We start from the raw sequence: 1,562 nt of genomic DNA on the forward strand, positions 1-1,562 counted from the left end.
TGCCAACCTGTACATGGAGGAGGTAGAAAAGAGAGCCTTGACGTCCTGGTTCTTGTTGTCAGCAGCAAACTGGTTGATCCACTCTGAGAAGGTGCTATTTAAGAGACTGAGCTGAAAACAGCACCTCAGACTGAGGAAGTCTCTCGGACGAGAGACGAAACGTTTCTATATTTTTTTGCTTTGTTTTGTTTTTTGTTTTTTTTGAATGTCCAGAGGACCAGATTGAACTTTTTTGGGTAAAAAGAAACACTAAATAAGGATCTAAGATATAAACTAAGATATACTCTAAAGGAATGCCAAACGGTACGCTAAAAGATGTAAGATGTGCATTAGTCACTAATAGTGCAAAATAATACACCGAACAACAGCAGCATGATGTGTGTAGTATATAGTAGTAGTGCATATTATGTATAGAGTAGTTCCTCGCTACTTCGTGGTTTTTCATGGGCTCACTCTATTGCAGTTTTTCAAAATAAGAGCCGACATGACACACAATTGGCTGATTAATGGATAAGCTGCACGATCGGCATGGAATTTTTATTTAAAATGAATTATTTAAAATGATTTAGAACCTGCTGCACCTTTGTGCAGCTCACACTGCAGGAGAATCTTCCTCCTGCAGCTCCTCCTCCATCCTCCTTCCTCTGTTGATCTCAGTTCTGCAAAGAAGTGGGCGTGGCCTAGGGTGCAGAGTGCAGCCATGCCAGACGGCTGAGTTCATGACATGCTGTGCTCTTTCAGAGTGTTTAGAGTTTAGAAACATTGTTAAGAATATTGCAAGAGTAATATACTGTATGTTTTCCATATTTATGCCTCCATCTTCCTGCTCTGTCCGTTGGTGTTTATGCCCTTGTTTGATGACATCTTCAGCTTTATTCATGTCTTTTCTTCTTGGTTTCCCCTCATTTCTTCTTCTCTGCTCTTTCGTTTGAATAATGAGGCAGAAGCTTTTATTAAACGGTGACAGCAGAGCACAGACACGTGCACACACACCTTGGTTTGCGATGGCTTTGCTGTACCAAGCTCTGTGCGTGTTCATTAATATTCTGTTGGCACCAACTCTCTCCTTCACCTCTTTCAACATGAACCGCTCCAAACAAGAGCTCCTGCAGATCTTTGATTGTCTTGTCTGTGTTTTCCAGGCAGTTGCTCCACCACAGCAACCTGAGCAGCAGAACCGGCAGCACCGAGGACCTTTTTCCAGACGGCATGGACTCCTGTGACACTGACCTCCATGAGAAGGTGTGAACATCGCTCTGTCGTCAGCTTGTCTCTCCATTTCTGTGCTTGAAGACAAACGAATCTTCTCTGAACTGAGCCGATGTGAATTTCTTGTGGGGCTAGAAAATCCTGTAGAGGTTCAAAAATATTTAATGAAACTGAAGCACTGACATCCTGGAGAGTGAAGAATGGATCGACCGCTTCAAAGAACATGAACACATGCTGAAGTAATATGTAGTTAACAGTTATAGAAGCTGTTGAAGGATTTGTTTAGTTCAAGCATGTCCTGGCTGTGTGCCCCCCCCCCCCCCCCCCCCCCCCCCCCCCCCCCCCCACCCCCC

General features: G+C 44.0%; 1 protein-coding gene across 1 annotated transcript in view; it reads left to right on the forward strand.

Moving 5' to 3' along the window:
* LOC119430354 (rab11 family-interacting protein 4) overlaps positions 1–1,562 on the forward strand; it is a 27,566-nt gene that overhangs the window by 16,416 nt on the left and 9,588 nt on the right. The window contains exon 6 of the mRNA XM_037697760.1: positions 1,143–1,242. Within this exon, the coding sequence (XP_037553688.1) occupies positions 1,143–1,242 (100 nt within the window). The remainder of the gene's footprint in view (positions 1–1,142; positions 1,243–1,562) is intronic.

The sequence above is a fragment of the Nematolebias whitei genome, chromosome 3, assembly GCF_014905685.2.
Source record: "Nematolebias whitei isolate Nwh7 chromosome 3, NemWhi1, whole genome shotgun sequence".
Taxonomy (NCBI): domain Eukaryota; kingdom Metazoa; phylum Chordata; class Actinopteri; order Cyprinodontiformes; family Rivulidae; genus Nematolebias; species Nematolebias whitei.